Source organism: Oculina patagonica, chromosome 2 (genome assembly GCF_052425735.1).
Source record: "Oculina patagonica isolate OP01 chromosome 2, crgOcupat, whole genome shotgun sequence".
Lineage (NCBI taxonomy): Eukaryota > Metazoa > Cnidaria > Anthozoa > Scleractinia > Oculinidae > Oculina > Oculina patagonica.
The window spans coordinates 16,344,018-16,360,715 of NC_135759.1; the positions used below are offsets into that span (position 1 = coordinate 16,344,018).

At 37.2% G+C, this 16,698-nt stretch overlaps 1 protein-coding gene and 1 long non-coding RNA gene across 5 annotated transcripts; one reads left to right on the forward strand and one right to left on the reverse strand.

Annotated features, from left to right (window-relative positions):
- Position 1: 1 nt before the first annotated feature.
- On the reverse strand, positions 2 to 7,850 carry LOC144643189 (protein DD3-3-like). Of its 2 annotated transcripts, none has more exons than XM_078502369.1 (10): positions 7,421 to 7,850; positions 6,652 to 6,807; positions 6,217 to 6,303; positions 5,427 to 5,769; positions 4,331 to 4,549; positions 3,160 to 3,577; positions 2,270 to 2,326; positions 1,565 to 1,848; positions 891 to 935; positions 2 to 542 (listed from the first exon to the last, which is right to left on the reverse strand). In XM_078502369.1, exons 2-10 carry the CDS (start codon positions 6,802 to 6,804, stop codon positions 214 to 216), a joined length of 1,935 nt encoding a protein of 644 aa, XP_078358495.1. In that variant the 5' UTR covers positions 6,805 to 6,807; positions 7,421 to 7,850; the 3' UTR covers positions 2 to 213. The 2 variants fall into 2 exon arrangements, with proteins under 2 accessions (XP_078358495.1, XP_078358494.1); XM_078502368.1 differs by having other exon boundaries at positions 6,652 to 6,812.
- Positions 1,845 to 16,044, forward strand: LOC144643239 (uncharacterized). 3 transcript variants are annotated; one of them, XR_013568872.1, is made up of 7 exons: positions 1,845 to 2,065; positions 10,090 to 10,168; positions 10,814 to 10,893; positions 11,073 to 11,163; positions 11,517 to 11,595; positions 11,791 to 11,889; positions 15,443 to 16,044. It is a non-coding gene; the product is annotated as an uncharacterized LOC144643239 (long non-coding RNA). The 3 variants fall into 3 exon arrangements; XR_013568871.1 differs by lacking the exons at positions 10,814 to 10,893; positions 11,073 to 11,163 and having other exon boundaries at positions 11,791 to 11,893; positions 15,465 to 16,044; XR_013568870.1 differs by lacking the exons at positions 10,814 to 10,893; positions 11,073 to 11,163.
- Positions 16,045 to 16,698: the final 654 nt, after the last annotated feature.

Genomic DNA, 16,698 nt, shown 5'->3' on the forward strand with positions numbered 1-16,698 from the left:
GGACTTTTACCTTGTTTATTTTCTCTAATTCCTAGAAACTCGAATAGTACGTTATTACATAGATTATTATCATTAGCTGCTGTGGAAATCATTGCGAAACGAACTCTAAATCCCTCGATACAAGAAACGTCAGTGCGACTCGGTGCAAGCTAAGTGCGCTAGTAAATATACCAGTGTTCTTTTTGGAGTGGTTAATTAATGAGCAGAGTCCAATCACGATTGCGAGGCCACGTTAGCATCAATGACAGTGATCTGTCCAATGTGACGTCGGTTGGAGAAGTTGTTATTGCGCGTTCCCATGTAACAGTACTCCCCAGTTTTCTTGATGCGGAAACACGGCGGGTTGCAGGAGGCTGGGGCGTTGTTGAGCTGAGCCTGTAGTTTGTCAGCACCAGTGTGACACGCTTGGTTAAGGTGGAGATTCAGTTCTTTAGCGTTGAAATCAGGATAGTCAACCACATCAAGGGGCAAGCTGTAACAAGCTTTTGGTTTGAGAGAGCTGCATCCTTCCTTTACCCAACACACATTGGTGCGGTCCGAGCCTAAAAAAGAAACAGAAACGGTATGAATTTAGGCTTAAAGATACTAGTTTTTAACCCAGCCCCGGGTTTTAAATAACCTTTCGAACAGCGGATGCACAGTGATTGTTCACTGGCAAAGATCAATTGTTACAGTACCTATTCATCACTTTTTCAGATGATTATTAGATTAACAATATGATGAATAAGAGTCGGTTGCATTGTTTAGGACTGCCAAGAATGGCCACCAAGAGATACGGTTACATGACTTACATTAAAACAGTTACGATAGCGCTTAAGATACAGTTGATGGCTGTAACAATTGTTTGCGGAGAATGCATGAAAGTGATTGAAGCAGTTTCTTTTTATTACCTCTTTGTCCTTCTCCGGCGTTGTTCGCTGGATTGTTGTTTGAACCTAAAAATGAATAACGGCTGTTAGTCTTAAATCCCGAGTTTTGATGAGTATTCAGGCATCAATCCAAACGACAAACGAGCATTTCCTTCCATTATTTGGTAAAATTAGTTTTTAACTTAATTGTCATTGATTGTTTGATTTGATTTGCATGAAAATGGACCTGTAGTTAAAACTCATTTTCATATAAATGGTTTCGCACTTAGAGAGGCGAAGGGTAACTCGGAAATGGTCTATTACGAATGTTCGTCGCTAGTCTGACGCCGCGTTTCGTCCCTGCCAAGGGACTCTTCAGAGACCTTTCTGCTTTCTTCTTCACGTGGAAATGATTGAATAATTTCCAGATGGACAAAATAACAACTCTCTGGAGAGTATCACATTATCTAAAATGGGCAATTTACATACGCAGCGAAAAAGATCTGTTGCTGCCCAAAAGTAAAAAAAAGGGATTTCGAATTTTTATTACGTTTATTCCGATTCTTCCAAATAGTTCAAACAAACTCATGCAAGCAGAAAAAATACTTCTTACAGAAAAGTGCTTTCCTAAAACCAATGTTGCTCCGATCGTGAATTTGCCATGTCATACTTTGCCTCTTTTAATTTTTCTCTTAGAAGTAACAATGTATTCTCACCAGACCAAACGAAGCACACCACATCATCTGTTGTAACTGTGATGCGCTCAGGATTAAAGCGATATTCCATGGCTGGATAAGTCTGCACAATGTTTCCTCTCTTTCCCATTCCTCCGATGTAGTAGATGTTGGAATGCTGAAATTTCGGAGGAAGGTAAATTCTCGGTTTCAGGAGAAACACGTGGCTTCTATCCTCGAAGGTTCGGCCGAGCTGAGCGGTGTTCAAAGCGAGTTGTAGATCGGTTTGACCATCAACTGTTTTTGTTGTCGGGTTATTCTTAACTCTGCAAAGTCAAAGAAAGTCCTTTTCCGTTACGCTGTTTACTAGGCTTGTGGGAGTAACAAATATTGAAAAACAAAAGCGATTTATCACTTGTTTGTTTGTTTATTATGTAATTACCATGAGATGAGATGGATGGAATTAAGATGAGATGAGATGAGATGAGATGAGATAAGATGGATTTGAGATGAAAATCACGAGAATCTTCAGCATTGAAGGAGGTGAGTTACGTGGAAGAAGAAGTAGATGTGATGAGATGAGATGAGATCAGATGGAATTGAGATCGATGAGATGAGATGAGATGCAAAATGAAGATGAGTTGAGATACTTAAGAGTTAAAATTACCAAAATAACAGTTAATAATTTGGAAGATGATCAATTGACATAGTCCTAGTATTTTAAAATGTGAAGCAAATATTACTAACTTGTCATTTTTACTGGCATCAAACTCTCGCGGAACGTCAGCAGTTGTAATGTTGTACCTGTGGAAAAAGAGACATCTGTTATCTAACGAGCAGAAGGTCTATACAGAGAAGAATTTACACACTATCGGAGCCTGTAAATGAAGCAGTGTTATCTCAAATAAAAGCTATTTTTATGCGGGAACAGATTAAGTTGGCAATACTCGGGCAAGTTAAGTTTAATAGTTTTCGTCCAAAAAAAGTCATTGGCCAGACGGGGTTTTGGTCAAACTTAAAAAGACACTTTCAAGAGAAAGTTTCTGCTTTTCAATAAAAAGTACTAAAATCAGCGAAGTCCTCTCGCTCGTACACGAAATGTGCCTAGAGCATCAAGATGACGATATAAAGGAAATTTTTGTTGAAGGAAGTGGGGAGCCGTTATTAGTTTTTAGCTGTTTTTTCCAGGTCCCAAGGGCAGAACTTAAAAAAAAAAGCAAGCCTAACTTTCCTGATGCCATCACAATAATATCACTTGCTTATAGCTTCAGTACACTGGCATAGTAATTTTTTTAACAAAACTGCACCACAATTTATAGGTTTCCATACATTTTTGGGTTTTTAAAGAAAACGTCAATCGTTGCTATAGTAACCTTTGTGACTAAGTGACGGGCAAAAAATTAAAATTTGGCCATATTTGATCATTGTAGTCTATTTTGGCAAAAATCGAACGTTGGCTTCCTAGATAATTTTAATTTTCAAAACAACCACCCTTCGGCTAAAAAAACTACATCGAGCCTCCTTAAGAAGGTTCTAATAAATGAAGCTACAGGGTAATTATCTTCACTGTATCTTATTTTGCGTTTGAAGGAACGTACTGACATCGACAAAACGCAAGCTGAATTCTTTTTTCTCACCTAATACGTAACACGCAACGCTGAGTGGTGTTGGTTGGAAAACATGGCACCTTCCACTTGTAGGACGAAAACTTGCCCTCCATGTTCATTCCGTTGTGGTTAACGACAGTGGATGGGGCGTAGATCACATCAGGGGGTTTGTGCAAGACAACGTACTGTTTCTTTCCATCAGAGCCTTGCGAATGTTTTTGTGGCTCATAAGGTAAGCCTCTAGCGATTTCTATACCTTCCCCGCAAGTGCTCAAGACTCCCTCGGTTTTTTCCAAGTAGTTGGTGATGAATTTCGTCCACGTCGCCCCAGCGGCTTTACACGACGCGGCGGTAATGTACTTGGCAACGCAGCTAGCAGCCGGGTGATTGTCTTCGTCTCTTGGACAGTCATGATTGCCTGCTAGCTTAGTTGGCATGATACACATATCTAACAAGAAAATTATTAAGAAAATAAAGGGACTGTGTCACAGCTGAGTTTAGTTTATTTTATTAAGTTTTGCCAAATACTCGCCATGAAACGTAATGTTTGCAAAAAATAACGTCTTTGGAACTAAATGACAAACCAATTACTTCATAACAATTACATGTGTCTCCCAGGCGTTATAATTTAAAGTTACAAGCACACGAGATCACTTTGAAAACTGTTCAGCTTAACAGTGTTTCAGCAAACTCATATCGCAATCCATTTCAATCGTCTTCACTTTTGGCCATCCGTTCCTTCTTTTGTATTTGCTGTGTTATTAAGATGTTCCTCCACTGTTTAAATCGATTATCGTTTTATTTCACCAAATTTGCCATGGCCTTATTCCATGCCTATACTAAGCTAAAATTCGTGACACAGTTCCTTCAAAAGTAAATGTAAGAAAACAAAGGCCTGGATATAAACTTATCCTCCAGATCATCAGGTTGGAAGAAAGACAATGTATGGAGCACCTAGGATTATTGCTACTGTTCCCTGGATGGGATGCTAGTACATTGCAGGTTACTCCCCAGCATTCTGTCAGGTTACCTCAATAATTTGCTGGTAGCCATTTATACTCCTGGGTGGAGAGAGGCTTTGTAAGAGGTGAGTGTCTTGACGAACTCGGACTGCTCGTTGCGAAATCAGGCGTGCTAACCATTACGCAAAGGCCCCTATTCGTTTCTAAAGCATGAGGTGAACTGCTTAACAAAAACTTACATTTGAATCCATATTCAGAACTGTTGACGTATTTCTTCATCAAATCTTCAGTCTTTTGATTGCTGACCATGATTGCAATGTCCTTCCACGGGGTGGGCCCCCAGTAGGGATAGTAATCGCGTTCCTCGGGGACCTCCAAGCCCCTTCTTGTTCCTGCAGGGTTTTGTCGCGTGTGAATCGGCAGATCGCCTTTGAGCTGTTGGTCAGCGGTAAACAAACCTATGGCATGAGCAAAAGGCGTTAGGTTCATGCTCAAGACGCATTGCATTGCTTTTACCGTTTTAAATGAATGCATGAATGAACTCATCTGTTTTGGCGCCTGGCTCCATTTTTGAAAGAAAGGACAAAAGCAATTAAATGACCCGTTTGAAACTGCCTTCGTGCCGTAAAAAATATATCGGATAAATAAAAGCTTATAAAGCGGTAAACAAACCTAGGACATAGCTAAAGGCATCGCTTCAATTTTGTTGAAATTTTGTTTCAAAGATACACTCATGTTGTGACCAAAAGAGCCAGTAATAATTTCAGCGCATGATGTTTTGAGCAGGAATCATAACTAGTGCAAAGCTCATTTTGCAACCTTAAGATTCCAAAAAGCAAAATGTCAGTACCAAGTTAGAATTCACCGTTTACTGCTAATTGTGTGTAACTTTTGAAACTCAGGCACACCAAAAATGTCCATGATATCTGAATGCGATATTTCAAGTCCTTTACGATCCTTTACCGATCGATTGAATTTAAAAGGATGGGGCTCTTCGCATAACAGTTTTGACTATAAGTGTGGCATATAACGTCCCTCAGGCATCCGCATTATGTTAATTGCACAGCCAATATTTCATATGAAGGTATTCTTCCAATCATTAGTGATAAGAATGGCGGGCCAAAGATCGCTGATGTTGGCAGTAAAACTTTAGATGACTGACAGGTTGTCAATTTCACTGTATGACAGTGTTTATCGTAGTTTCCTTTCCAAATGCTCCCGATTTCTACTATTTCTGAATCTTTATTTTGTCGTCTGTTCCTCGAAACAGGCACAAGACTTCTAGAAACCTAGAAACATAGAATTTACATTTTAATATAAGTAAAATACTTCTACCTTTGTTTCTTTCTCTGCGGAAATACGCCTGATAGTAATAAGCCGGCTCGTGAAGTCCGCGGTCTTTTCTAATGTAATCCCTCTCCCTGCTTCCGTGTCTGAAATCCTGTGTATTGAGTGTTTGACCGTTACGAATCGTATCATATTCAAACTCTTTGTTCACATCAATGTGCTGAAGCTTGCCGTAGGGGTACCTCTCTTCTGGAAATGCCTGACACATGTACTGTAAGATAACTTGTGTTTCCACTCTGTCGTCTGTCTTTGGGCCGGTCCCGTGTTGATTTGTCCACATGATTTCTACTTCAGTTTTAGCGTTTTCATGGCATCCACTCATGTAGTACTCCTGAAGTAGATCATGACCAAATTTACAAAACAATTAATAAATAACAACACAAACTTGGAGGCAAAGGCAGTGCAATAATGAAAATAGAGGGGTCTTAATTTTCAGACTAGTCCTGTACATGATGAAACCCAATTTGACCATTCAAATGAAGATTATTGAGTACGCTATTTTCATGGAGTATACTATCTAGTTTATAAAAGCTTGAACTAGAAACCTGACTGGGAGTGAAAAGAGATTAAAAACCTTCGTTGTGCAAGATTATGGGTTTGCAATAGGTGCACAAGCAAGCATTAATCATTCATCGAACGAAAACCTTCGGGGAGGCTCTCAAATTTTAAAAGAAGTGAAATGGTAACAAAAGGGGTTGGTGAGAGACTGGCAGAGAAACAGCGACTTTTGCGCCATGTATGCTTTATAACAAATCAGTTAAACTTGTACAATTCATACTTGAGGTAATTGCCTGATCTCGTGAATATTATCTCCAGGGTTGTTATGCAAGGAATCACCGACATTGTATCCAGCCTTGCCATTATTCTGGAAAGAAAACAAAAGAAAGGAAAGGAAATTATAAAATGCAATCGGTTTACATCAGTAATGGTTACTCAATTCAATCATGATTCAGTTCATTTAGTTCAGGAAGGAAAGGAAAGAATAGCGAAGCGAAGCAAAGCAAAGCAAAGCACAGCAAATCAAAGCAAGGCAAAGTCAACGCAAAGCAAAGCAAAGCAAGAAAAGGAAGGGAAGGGAAGAAAAAAAGAAAAGGAAAGGAATGATTATTTGTTAAAAGTTAGTTTTTGTTTTCAACTTCAAATAGAAAATAGCAAGCTAAGGGAGGCAGTAAAGACGCCGTCCCAATGAGGATTTTTTTGTTATTCACCCTACCTGTGAATCAAACAATCTGTTTGCGTTCCTGACGTTTTCTTGGTTGCCATTCAAGCGATTGTTGGATCCTGGCGGAGAATGCATGTATATGTCCGACATGCAAGGCTCGATAAGTACAGCCAGGAGGCAGCCCCAAACGAAAATGGTCCTCATGGCCTGTTCTTATAGAAAGGAAAAAAACGCATTAGACGTTTCAAAGATATAACCGTGAGCCGAGAAGAAGTGTTAAAACACTTCTTAAACTTAAAACTGCATAAAAAAAGATAATTACAAGACTTAATTATCTTTTTCTTTCTAGGCCTTATGATATCAACGTGCAATCGACGAAAAAAATATTAGAAAAAAGATATTTTCTCGATGTCTCCAAATTCTTACAAGTGCATGACAGTAAAAGAAATGCACTGTAACAAGTTACGAGAATAACTCTTGTAGCCGAAAGGTACCATGACGAAGTTTTCATTCAAGTTTTCCCGATTGCGTAATGGGGGAATTGAATTTCACGTAGCAAAGTACCTTCGTGGGGATAGGTTCCATTCTTAATAAGTTCCTTTCTAAATTCGCAGTAAAGTTTGCCAATCATATAAAAAATTGACAAAAAACAAACTTTTGAACCTCTTAAAACTTAACTGAACTGTCGCGAACTTCCATCAAATTTTAGAAAATTAAATATAATTAAATGTACAGAAATCTTTGACAAAAATTAATGTTCTTAACGTGGAAGCAAGTGGCGTTAAATGAAACTCATAAAAAATATCATTTAAATACGTACCTCTTAATTAATAACGTTTCTCTTGGATAGCAATCGGCTACAATGCAAAGTTTTCGAACTTGCTTAGGTCTTGCAAGCTCAATCCGTTGAGTTTTCAACTGAACTAAGTAAAACTACCTTGCCAGCCTTTTAATGGCATCTTTTTTGCATAGGTATGCAAGCGACAATTAAGCGCTTGCTGTGCGGTACTTAGGCATATCGCGTGTACAAAAGGTCTAAACAAAACAAAACAAAACAAAACACAATGTTAATTAAATTATGAAATTAAATGCTTCTGGTTTCCCTTTTTTGAATAAAATATTTCTTTAATTTTCATTCAGTGGTTTTACACTTGACTTTATAGCAACGTACAAAAATTTTGTAGCTTCCAACAAATACGTAATCTTCGCATGTTGCTGACAGATGCCTTAGCCACGAATATTTCTCGTAATTTTCATAACAGGGGTAAACACGGAGGTTTCTTGGTGATGTTTAATAAATTTTCACTTTATTGTTTTGTTCATGCTGTTAGGCTACACAAAAGTTTTTCCGCATTCAGTACCCGGCGTATCCAGTATGATATAATAAAGAACACAGCAATATTTGGTTGAGTCCATAAATATCCTAACTTCTTTGTTCGCGTCGAAATAAAATAACGAGGAACTGTTGTCAGCATTACAATGGCCATTGTAGACAATATTACGTTATGATAAACAAAATATAACTTAACAATACACAGGTGTTTAAATAGAGTGTATCCCAGTGATAAGTTACGTAATTGCCGTAATTGCGGCGTTTTACTGCATTCAGTGTTTTAGGACTCCATATTCAAATTAGTGCAGGAATTTTATGCGTTTAGTTTTTTTATATTTTGTCTTAGTTTTGCTTCCGATGTCGCTCGTCTCTGACACAAACGTTTTACCCAGGGAGTTTTAAACAGACTGGATTTTTATTATATAACGAGCTCTTTTGTCTATTGTACTTCGCTTGCTAGACACCTTTAAGGCAAAAGATATTTTTTCCGCATTCATACGAGGACAGGGAGGTTTGAGTTATGTTCGTAGTATCCCACCGTTTGCGTCATAAAGCCCCACTGCACTCCAATAAATCAGTCTTTTTTGTTTGTTTTTGCTTACTGTTGTTATAATAAATATCTAATTAAAGGTTTTTCCGCAATTTTTACTCAGTGTCCTAGGGACAAAAACAAGAACAGTCTTGCTGCTGAAAAGGTTGGGGGTTCTAGTCAGTTTAAACTTTAAAAGAGTCAAATAGTTGTAATAGTTTTGTGAAAAAATAAACTTTAAGTCTTTTCTTTCACATGCATGGATTAGAAAAACATAAGCCCTAATAATGAAATTAAAATCTCGTGGCAGGAATACGCCAAATGGATCGACTAACATTTGTCAAAATATACCCGGTCCCCTTCATGACCAACTGAGAAACAAGCAAATGAAATCTCGTTAGTGCGACTTGTATACAGTATCACTGCTTATCACAATGCGTTCAATTTGAGTTTCTTTCATTTTGTCTGAATACGATCAGGCGAACGTATGTTTTCAAATAGAGGGTTCTGTGTTTATAGTACTTGTTCTGATGTGACGAGGAAGAGAAGGAGGGAGGGAGGGAGGCTGGCCGGCGGATGGTTTGCGTTTCGAGGGAGGATAGTTAACTTTTCTTTTAGTTCCTGTCGGGGGCATTACTTAATCATCTGCATTTTAAGGGGAGAAAATCGGTATTTGTTTCGGGAAGAAAAACGGATAAAACGCTGCAAGATGTATTTTTTAAAAACAAAATTATCTCTTTTGCATTTCAAACAAGTTCGTGCTTTTCCAGTCCTAATTTGCATCTGACCAATCGCAACATACACCTTATGCAAAATTAATTTATTCAAAGTATATTGCACGTGAGAAACCTTTTCCTTCGTCAAGCCACGTTTCACTTCAAAGGACGCTAAAGTTATGGATTGGGAAAGCGTTTTTCTGCTGTATACAGAGTTGGAAACTTGGAACGACTTAGAAGGTACGGTAGAATGAAAAATACTTCTCGCTTTGTTTAAGAAGGTTCGTAAGACACAAACTTGAGGAAAGTTTTTCAAGCAAATGGCCCGCACTAACTCTCGTTAACTGGCACCTGAAGTTTACAACAAACAATTCAGTTAATTTGCTAGGCCTGGATTGTTTCCACTTTTCGAAATGGCCTCAAATCGTTAAGAAATGTAGTTCGTGTATGGCCTTTTTTAAGACTAAGAATATTGCTTGAGCGAAGTTACAGTCGAATGTTTTTGTTTACATATGGCTAGTTAAAATATTATGAAAAGTCGACAAGAAGTTGTGGGCTCTTGTGCATATTTATACTAATTATTATCTCTTGGCTTCTGACACATTGTATCACATGTCCTTGTAGATTGGCGAATAATTTCCTGATCACTCGTCAAAATTACTCATCTTCTTAATTCATCGCACGTAATTTTAAATCGATAGTGCTGACAATTTTCCCCTCAAACTGCATTGTAGCTGTAGAAATCATGGACCCTGGAATAAAGAGAAGAATTTATATTTCGAGTTAAGAATTAAAATGACCCACCGGTATTTTGTCTTGACTCTGTTCATCACTTATTTATTTTTTTTTTTTAATATTTATTTATTTATCTGCAAGTTAACCGATTAACTTCGTTTCGTTTTCACATGCAGGTGCCCAGACGTGTGAAACTGTTGACGAAACTCTTCAGAACAATAATTGTAAAGAGTCATTTCTATATCATTGCAATAGGTGAGCACTATTACATTTCTTTCTTTTTTCTTCATTGGCTCCTTAGCACGTTATCACTAAGCCTTCTCCTTGAATTCCTTAAAGGATACGTAGACCCCAGAAACGAGACTGTTGAGACAAGACACTTGGTTCTTTTTATATGAATTATTCTGCATCGTGTCATTCAGCCGAGTTGCCCGGCTTTTCACGCTATTGTTTATTGCATGTAAAACGTCACAAAACGTCCAATCTGTTTCGTCTGCATGGAACATCTCTGCGCACTATAGTGCGAACGTTACCATCACGGTAGTAGTAAAAGTAAGAAAGTCTGTGTCCAGCCAAGTAGCTCATACAGGCCGGAGCTATCCCGGCCGAGCATAAGCGACTAGGAGATGCACCCCCCCCCCTGGATGGGATGCAGCCACGCAGGGTACCCCCAGCAGTAAATTCGCCGGTACCCATTATACACCTGGGTGGAGAGAGGCACTGGAAGTAAAGTGTCTGCCCAAGAACACAACGCAGCGCCCCGGCCAGGCCTCGAACCCGGGCCGTTCGACTTGGAGTCGACCGCGCTAACCATTAGGCTACCGCGCCTCGCACAACCATCACGGTGTCTCCTCCGATTACCAGCATAAAATATTTAATTATTTTTCTCTTTTTAAATAGTTTCTCAGTGATCTTACTAGCGATGGAACAGTTTGCAAAGGATTGGAAAGTAACATCTCTACGTCATTGATTTGTAACAGGTGAGTTCAGTTTTCCTTTCAAATTAAAATGTACATTTCTTAGTACAGGTAATTATATATTGACACGCTAAGCCGCTTTCTAAAGACTTGAGACACACTCTTACGCAAATCACCATGGGCAAATCAACTAAGACTACAAGTCATAGATGCATTTATATTTGTTTTAATTTTTCCGACAGTTTCTCTGTTGATGGAACCGAGCCGAGAGAGAACTCATCAAAGATTAGAAAAGAAAACTGAGCTTACTCTCTGTAACAAAGTAATGTAAAGGTGAGTGTAGTGTTCAAAAGTTATATCTCTTACAAGTGGGGATCCGAGGAGCCCTGTTCTAATCTATGAATCACTCTAGATTAGTCAACGATTAAACCTTGTCTTGGTTGCTGCGAGCTGTATTATAAGGGGTCTGTCTTTAGCACCCTGTATTTTTTTTAAATTAATAAACTTTATTATTACCAAGGCAACAGAAAATTAAATTATTCCATGTGAAATGGACTCTAAATGATGCTGAACCAATCTTCTTCTCTTTTTATCACCAGCAATTTCTTTCCCAATCTACGATTTAACAACTGACCGTCAAAAACCTATTAGAATAAATTTAACTATTATCTGTCTTTTCCAAACAGCTTCGTTTCTGGGACGATTCTCTGGAAGAACTCGAAACCTGAAAGAAAAGAAAAGAAATTCTTTGTGATATTGCAATAGGTGAGATAGTAGTTGAATTTTATCTGAAAAATTGTATACTGTATATGGTGGCCTGATTTCCCCGTGGTTCTGTCCATTCCCACATTTACTTCATTAAGTACAGCCAGGTTGATGGGCTCCTGGTACAGTCCTTTTATTAACGATGACTGATAAGTCCTCATTTATCTAATAATTTATTTTTCTTTTGTTCTGCAGCGTTAGACGGACTATATGTAGTCTTATTTCACTGAAGATGCCGGGAACAACTTGCTTGCAAACTAGTGGTAAAGACCATCATCTGCAGCTTAGCATTCGGTAAGTACAGTTTTCCACTGTCGTTCTGTTTATGTATCAGGGTCGTTCGTATCAAGGCACTTTTGTCCCCTTTTCGCTCTGGAAAACCCATTATTCAAACTACACTGTGGGAGTTGGGGGGTGGGGGTCGGGCGGTCAGTTGACTTAAAGGAGCAATGTCACTATATTTAAAATCATTTGTCTGATTTCTTCCAAATTGAAAGAAAACTCAAAATAACAGTTTTCTAACAAAGAAAAACACCAAATTAAGGACGTAATTAAAATTGAGAAAATAACAAAGGGTGGTTTCGACTGACAAAGATTAAGACAGATAACAACAAACAAGCTTGAAAAACCTTGCCAATTTTTTCAAGATGTGCGATCCGTAGCACTAAAAGCTAAAATTGAAATAAACTGAATGCAATGTAGCTCCTTTAAACGAGAGACGAGAGGATCTAATCAATTCAATAGGAATTAATCAGTTCGATAGCCTGGTTAATTAACGAACAAAGCAGATGTTTCGTCATCCCCGTATATTCAAAGGATCATAATAGAAGGTGGATTCAGTTTTTTCATACAAAGATAATTCTATTTTTTTATAGCACTTTGTAAAATATTACCATAGTTTAGGTTTTGGTTGCTAAGCAACAAAGGTTTCCATGTCAACTGACGGTGTCTAGTTATTTCGAATACGATCGTGCATCTCAGAGTCTTAATTCATTTAATTCATTTTTTTATACTGATATATTTCAAAGTTCACTGGGTTAATTGTCCATCTGTAGACGACGTTAGACAAAACATTATCCCCCAACTTTGAGTAAGACTAAATTAGCGCAATTTACACTTTCTACAAAAACGGCGTTTGCGTTGTTGATAGCAAGGCGTTTGATGGAGTTATTGGGATTATAAATGAGGCTTGTAGCGAACGCGCCAGCAAATAACTTAACGACGTTAAATGATTTTTATTCCACTCACAACAAATGACATAATCACCGGTCGTTTTTAGGACAAAATTTAATTAAATACAAACAGTTAAATTAAACTACAAGAGGAACGGAAGCAAAGGCGCACAACAAAGGTAAAATGAGAAAACAAACGATAAAGAAAGGACATATACCTGCCGATTGGGATACGGAGACAACAAGCATAGATTGCAACAGAGCTTCACGTAGACCATCAATCAATGAACTTTTCAAGATTTATATCAAACGCGCGAACACCTACCAATTTAAACTCGGGCGCGAAAGACTGGACTGTGGCGCACGACGGGTACGGCGCGGATTGGTTACTAAAAGACTGTTTTGACTGTTTTGAATTTACATTTTCTGACAACCACTGAAATGATCAATGGTATATGAGCACATATGCCATTGACCAGAAATATAGGTAGCAGATACGCGTTAACGAGAACAGCTGGGGAGCTCATTTGAGCTTGTTTGAACAGATTTTGTAATCCGCGAACCAAGAATTTCAGGCAGTACATATTTTGAGCCTTGTTCAGAGTTAAACAGATATCCTTTTTGTTGCTATGGTTACTTCTGTCGCTTGGAAACCAATAAGACTTTTCTAAGATTTTAAAAATGGCCTTAACCAATAAGAATACAATAAAGCTAGGCTGCATGCTTTCCAACCGAATTCAGTTCATTTCAATTTTAGCATTAAGAGCTTATTATTGCAATTTTAGCATTAAGAGTCCGGTGACCCTATTTTTTATTATTGAATAATGATCAGCATGTCAAGCATGTCAAGATACAACATTTTGCAAAGTAAAAAAAGAATTCTCCGGAGCGGTTTCAGAGCCACCTTAAATTTTTGAAAGTTTAAGGTAAAGTAAAGGGTATTTTTTAACAGGTTATACCGTTGCTATGGTTTCCAGTGACATCAAGAAAATAACAACAATTTGCAATTGTTTATCAATGATTGGGCATTTGTTTGATAACATTTTGTAGTGGTACCTTATTGTCTACATATTTTCGCGAGAAATTTTCACATATTTTCAAAAAATCCCGAAATTAACCCTATTCAGACCCGGGCGAAAATTTATGCCTTTTTTAACGTTTTTTATTATATTTTTTATGGTAATTACGTCTTTTTAGCCAAATGGCGAAAATTAAGTCCTGCAAAATATGCCCGTTCCATTTTCGCGAAATAACGTTCCCGCGAAAATAAGTAACAATAAGGTAACTAAAAAATATTTGTAGCACTGACCTATCAAAGTTATAAGAGAGCTGGAAAGTACTGAAAACTGTTTTGAGCCTCCTTAAGTAAAAAAATCGGAGAATAACTTCAACCCGTTCAGTTGATTATTTCTTTTTTTATCTTATAATTTTTTGAAAAGGTGAACAATCTCTTGAAATTTTGAACATTATTAACTAAACACACGATCTAACGATATAGTAAAACGATTTTTTTGCTTCTCTGTTTAGTATGCTGTGCTGTTAAGAAAATACTAAAAGTGGCAGAGGCAGTGGCGATTTTTCTGTCGTTTTTTCTCAGTGTTTCGTATGTGACTTTAATTTGATTATAACAAGTGTTATTAAAACTAAATTTCTCGCTGCGTGCAATATTCATGTACGCTCAAGTAGATAAGTGATGAGAATAAACATTAATATTCTCTTGATGTGCCACTAAATTCCTAAAGCTACCATTCGAAGAAATGTAAGGCAACAGTTTGGAGAATTTCAATATCGAGATCGAACTTGACACTTGATTAAGTATTGGCCTGTCTCTTATACGATAACTTAACACTGTGGACTAAAAATATAATTATTTAACCTAAATCGTCCTAAAATTTATGTTCGTGAATTTATTGATCTAAAATCAGGATATTACCGGTTCAAATATTGGAAAGCATCGGTTAAATGAAATGTGGTAATATTTTAAAAAGATCAGAGAGACACGAGGCTCGTATGTTCTACTGATGAAGTAGTGTACCCGAATAGTATTGAAAACACATTTGCTAATTTCCCCAGCTTTTCTAATTTTTATACTGAGCGGCTTGGTTGTTTGTTTCATTTATCTATATATTTTTATTTTTTGAAAACTGTACCGTCTGTAGAACACGATACTGAAGATTTCAAACAAGTAGCAGAACTTACAGTCGGGAGTAATAGGGGACGGCGCCAAATTCTCAAAACGTACTTTTTAAGACTCTATGACAGAAAGTAAGGAGAATTAGCAATTTGGACTACAAGAGTTAAGCCTAAAGTGTGAATCTAATCACAGTAACAGACTATTCTGGCTAGGAATTGGTTTTACTTTCCTTCGTCTGCTCGATGAACTGATGAATGTTCACTCAACTTGCTGCAAGAACCTGTTGCGCATTAAAATGTCACATATGCCTTAACTGACTACTGACTCCTTCCATTTTTTAAGATAACGATCAAAACTGAAAACTTTCAGCGAATTTTTAAATCCTTTATAGTCATTTTTCATGAAATCCCGGAATGCAATCAGCAGCAAAAACAAGTAGCTTTATATAGTTTGGCGGTAATTGTGACTGAAAACTGAAGCTACACAAACTACTCCTTTAGGTATTTACCTCTCATTTGACGTTATGTGCTTTTTCTTTCAGGTTCTAAGACGACACCAGAAAGCTTGTTGTAATCAACGAGTTCAAGCGAAGAAAACCACAGCAAAGCACAGCTCTATTAAAATAAGATGTCTTGAATTGCTTTGGCTAGTGACAGCTTCTGGAAAGATACCAAATCTCGTTTCGAGTTGTTGTTCTAGGTCAAGCAGTTTTATCAAGGGACCGCATAAAAAGTCGAAAAAAAAACTAAGTCTTTTGGCGGGAAAAATTTTCGCGCTTTTGAAAGGGACCAGAAAAAATGTCGAAAAAAACTAAGTCTTTTGGCGGGAAAGTTACCCTTAGGAAAAAAAGTCTGCTCTTTTGAATGGTGTCTGGTTTTGAGTCAAAAATATACTAAGTCTTTTGGCGGGAAAAATCCAGCACTGTGCAAACGGATTCGTCCCATCAAAATACCAAGTATATGTTTGATTTCGGACTAGACTCTGTTCAAAATCGCAGAATTTTTTTTCTTTTTGGCAACCCTACATAGTCAAAATATAGTAAAAGAGATAGCCTACATTTCTTCTAGTTACCAGGTCCCTTTTAAAAGCGCGATTTTTTTTAAACTAATTGGTTACTCAATAAAGTGAAATAGACAATAAATAAAAGACAATTAAAGTTAAAAACATTTTATTGATTGCTTTGTTTTATTGACTAATTACAAGTAAACAATTAAGTTATTTACAACACTCGAATACATGATTATTACATAGCACTTTAATTTAAAGCATAAAACTTTTGATCGTACAAAATTATCAATAGGAAAAAACTAAGACAAAACTTGCCAAGAATTATAATGAATACTGTTACTTCAGTAGATAAATAATTCAAAAACTTGAAAAACAAACTTTTAAGTTTGTTGAATACTTTCTTTCTAAACAAGTATTTAGAAAACCCCTTAGAACTCTTTATCAAATATTTAATTTGGCGAAACAGACGACTAAATTGCAAGATTAAGCTTATAAGACCTTATAACGACAAGTTTTTGGATCAGTTTTCTGACAAAAACGGAAACTGAAGTTATTATGATCACAGAACGCATCACTGCCGCTATAAAATAAAGCAACAGAACATGTGATCAACGCATGTGCTTACATGCTTCAATGACATCTTCTTTTACATTATTTTATGGCGGCAATAATTCGGCTCTATGATTACATTGAAAAATTTAGCGTATACTGAGCTATTTTTTTAAGTCGAAGCATTTTTCGCGAATTTTTTGACAACTGTGAAGCTTAAAATAAATTTTAACTAAACGA